Below are 4,645 nucleotides of genomic sequence, written 5' to 3'. Positions count from 1 at the left end.
CACATCAATACCAATGATCGAGATAAAATCTAGAAGGCAGCCCAGTGGAAAAAAAGATACACATGGAGGAACAAAGGTGAGAGTTACAACAGACTTCTTATTAGAAGCTATCTAAGTCTGAAGATGATAGAGGGGCACCTTTATAGCACTGAAAGAGAAAAAAATGGTCACCTCAGAAATCAGGGCCCAGTTAATCTATCACTGAAAAATGAAAGAGAAATAAAGAATTTATGGACAAGGAAAAAAAAGAATTCATTATCAGCAAACTTTCACTATAAGAAATGTTAAAAGAGTATTTTAGGTAGAAGGAATGTTATTAGACAGAAACTTGGATCTATACAAGAAAAAAAAAGTGTTGGAAATGGTAAAAATGACAGTAGATATACAATTCACTTTTCTTATTTTGATAATACTAAAAGATAATTGACTAAAGAAGAAGTAATGTGTTATGTGTATACAATGTATAAATGTTTATTGAAATCATTTTATTTAAACAAAATTCACATTTTATTTAGGTTGAAATAAGCTATAAAAAATTGATTTTCTTCACCAAAAATAACAGCAATATTTTATGTATTATTCCTAGATAAACCACAAAACACTTATATTTGCAGGTTTTCTAGGTTTTGCTTGTAAATCAAGATGAGGCAGTAGATACAGTCATGGAAAAAGACAGAAGAAAACAGAGAAATCAGTTGTCAGTATCCATGGCCTCTGATCCTGTCTTGACCATAAGATAGAAGTGTTCAACATATACCTGTCAAAAAGCTTATGAAGATGTAGGCTCAGTAAAGGAATGTAAACAGCAACAACCACATGTGGAACAACAATGGCAGGCTCTTCCATTCAAACTTTGACTATAACTTGCTCCTTTAACCTCATTTGATAAAGACAAAATCTACACTGAAATCCTTGTTTGGCGAGCTCACATGTTTCTATTACAGTCTGATAATTTTCTTAACTGTCCCTTACAGATTTTTAACAGCATACTTAAAACTTCTACTATGCAAAGGTCAGTCATGAGCTTCACTGTAATGTTTTATAAAATGTATTCCTTCCTCCCATACCTCCTCAAAATTTATTTCTTCAAAGAACTGATAACTCAATACCTGACAATTAGATCCACCGTGATATAACTTATGTCTAAAGTGACTTAACTAATACAATTCCAAAGTGCCATTAGCAGAGATCACACAGAATGTAACATGGTACTTTCAATGCTATCTTCTGGAAGAACAGTTAGGTCTCCAAAGCATGGGACTTCAAACAGGCCATTTAAACAGGCAGATTATCAATGACTAACATACTCAATGGGAGGCCTATAGGTCAAGATATTCAGTGACTAAGTGGCCTATGTACACCTTGCAAGTTTTCTGTAAGATATTTTCAAATTTCTTACAGATTTTTTCAAATATCAAATGTAAGAGAAAGGCTATCTTAAAAGTCTCTTAGGTATTTTCAATGGTTTCTGAATTATCTGTAGGAAGCTCTGACTTGTATAGAGTTTGATGTATGTATCCACCACTAAATCCAAATCGTGTTTTATATCAAAATTTATGTTAAGCAAAGCCAAGTTACTTGAACTTTGGTCTGTCAAAGTGTTCCTCGGGTATGCTTTGCAACGTTTTCACCCATTTTCATAGCATTCATTCTCAACCTTCATCACAGGAAGAATGCATAGGACCTTCAGCAATGCATAAACATTAGGAAAAAACTTGATGTCTGGCAGATGAAGGGCTTCATAAATAGTGGATGGAAGTTCTATATCTTTCCCTTTGTGTTTCCACTTGATTCTCCAACAATGCAGCTCAGCAGACAGCGTGTCAGGATTATGTAAACCACTTCTGTACATGTCAGCATGATGCTCCTCTGATGTATTGAATCTGAGCTGTCCCATGACAGAGGATACTAGAGATAAGCATTTAAGAGCTTTGAGGTGCTGTTCTGAGAATATTTCTTTCAGTTTCTGAATAATGTGTTCCACTGTTGGAACACTTAGAGTTTCTTTATAGTAACTCTCAGAGGTTAGCTGAGATTCCAGGTTACTGTGCTGAGCTCTGCGAAATTTCCCTGGGAGTTTCTTCTGAATATCAAGTTTAGTTGCCAAATTTGTGGCTTCCTCAAACCAAAACTCATGATAAACTTCGATATTTTCCATCACTTCATTTAGTGAATGCAGCACTACAGTCAAACTACTGGCTGCAAAGAAGACATCAGAGGTTTGCCCCTGAAGATTTTTCCCAAAGGCTCTTGTGAAAGATAGAACATTTTTAAGAACAACAATGGTAATGATGAAATCAAAATCTGTTACCGCACTACAGAGGACAAATGCTCGGCCAGCTATACAGTTATTCCATTTAACATTTGTGTCACTCTTTATACCATCTAAACATAAAACCAGTGCTTGTACGAGGTCCACTAAGATTTCAAAAGCATCATGCTTGCCTGTCCACTGAGAATGGCAAATTTCCTTCAGTTCTCTGTCCCTTTCTGCATTGTTCTGAAAGAGGACAGAAATTACATTGTCAAGTTCTAAAAGCAATTGTGGTGATGGATGGAAGAAAGAACAAACTTCCCCAATTGTTCCTAGTGTGACAGATACTCCCATAACAGGCACTGATTTTACCAACCACATATTTAAGGTACAGGAAGAGCACAGTGTGTAGATAGCTTGGGGGTATTTCTCTAAAAGTCTAGAAGCAACAACTATCTTTGGAAGCAAATCCACTGGACACAATGTAAGCCTGGCCACGACAGTACTCCATGTTTAATCCCCACTTCTCAGTTATCGTAGTGTGAAATTTCACAGCCAAATTTTCTGCATCAGCTGCATAAGGCAGGAAGCCCACAAATTCCTCTCTCAGGTTGTGAGCTTCATTAACAAACCTCACCAACACAGGCAGGTGCTCTTCCCTTGCTATGTCCACCACATCGTCAGTGATGATGGAAAAGAAGTGAGAGCCTCTCACTTCCCTGAGGGTTTCTTCATGAATGCAGCCCTCCCTGATCTCTAGCATCCGTTTCTGCTGTGTTTTCAAACAGAACAGTGTGTTAGCTGCTGTTGTCTCAAAGCGCTTTCTCAGAACCTCTTCACCAGAATTGATCCGGCACTCCAGCAGTGCTTGAAAGTTATCAGGAGTAAAGAGACCTTCTGGGATTTCATCAGCTTCACGTCCATCCAGACATGAAGACATGTTTTCCCATAAGAATCAAAATTTCAAATAAAGATTTTAAGTATTCTTTGTTTTCCTTCTCTTCAAGGGTTAAAGGTAAAATGTCTTCATCCTTCTCTTCACCCCCTTCTTCTGCACTGGGGTTCTGAGCATTGCTGTTGTTTATTTCCTTATGTTTTGGTTCCTGTTCAGAAGTTTCATCAGGTTTTTTTTTTTTTCTGTTTCAGTGTCCTGATTTCATCTTCACTCAATGCTTTTATTCGTTTTCTGTGTCTCCTGTGTGGATTATTCAAATGGCTGGTAAGATCAAATATTGTTGGTATTGCATTATCTAGAAGAACTGTCCTTTAAGGGCTAGTTCCACAGATCAAAGAAGTCTCAAAGTGTATGGCACACAATCGATAATGTTTATTTAGTTGATCAGGTATTTTATCTTCTAAGTCTGCTCTCCTGCACTTCTCCACTTCTGGCATCTGGCTGGATCACGCGGGAACCTGAAAAAGGCCAGGTCCGACTGCGTGCTCTTCCGCGTGCAGCTGGGGATCCGCGCAGAGGTTCGGCACCGCCGTCTGCCCGCCGGCCGGCACAGCCCTCCCCTCCCCGCCTGCTTAGGTCAGCCAGCCAACCCCTTGGGCTGGGGAGGGGAGCTGGGCCCGCCCCCCCCCCCCCCCCCCGGCTCGTGAGGGCTGGCGCGCCGGGGGGAGGGGCGGGCCGAAATCATTTTAATATTTGATTATTGAGTAAGCCTGTCAAGGTTTGCTGTGACTCGAGACTGCTATTTATCATATCTCTTATTCAACTACCCACCAATCATCCAACAAAAAAACTCCAAAGGTTTTAACATTAAAAACAGATTATCTCTAAAATTCAGTTTAAATTCTATCTAAAATTTTTGTCTAAAAGGGAACTTATTGTGTGAACATTTATGTATGATTTTCATTGTGGTTCAATTTTCAAGGAGGATTTACTGCTTTTCCCACTCTGATATCCTTTGTGCTTTAGAGAAGAAAGAGCTGAATTGCCCAGTTTGATACATTGCAGCTTCCCCCATTTGTTTATACCAGACATTTTTCCAACAGCATTCTCTAAATTTATGATATCATTTGTCTACTGTATTCCCATGGCATCTAAATTGCGGTTCTGCTTTTTGTAAAATCAGATTTTGTGTGTGTTGTGTGTGTGCGTGAGAGACAGGGAGGGAGAAAGAGAGAGAGTGAAAGAGGGAGGGAAATTGGAGGAGAGAGAGAAGACTAGAGAGAGGAGAGGAAAAGTCTTTTATTACAGCAGAAAAAACTATTTTATTATATAATTTTTCTTGTTTTGGGTAGAAACTGATTTGTAAAAAAAGTTCATATTTTTATATGCATGTTCACCCATCTTTTTTCTGTGTGTATAAATGGACTATTATGCTTTGAGGTTAAAGCAAACATTTAACTCCGTTTTCATATGTTTCTGTGTTAGGCTGTGGGCAA

The 4,645-nt window shown here is 38.5% G+C and overlaps 1 protein-coding gene across 1 annotated transcript; it reads right to left on the bottom strand.

The window, feature by feature from the left end:
• Positions 1–1,448: 1,448 nt before the first annotated feature.
• On the bottom strand, positions 1,449–3,673 carry LOC137224375 (52 kDa repressor of the inhibitor of the protein kinase-like). Its single transcript, XM_067737197.1, is given in 3 exon segments — positions 1,449–1,498; positions 1,501–2,711; positions 2,713–3,673. Coding segments are annotated over 3 exon segments (1,743 nt in total). The 5' UTR covers positions 3,195–3,673.
• Positions 3,674–4,645: the final 972 nt, after the last annotated feature.

Source organism: Pseudorca crassidens, chromosome 5, assembly GCF_039906515.1.
Source record: "Pseudorca crassidens isolate mPseCra1 chromosome 5, mPseCra1.hap1, whole genome shotgun sequence".
NCBI lineage: Eukaryota > Metazoa > Chordata > Mammalia > Artiodactyla > Delphinidae > Pseudorca > Pseudorca crassidens.
This window is presented reverse-complemented; position numbering and strand designations above follow the sequence as displayed.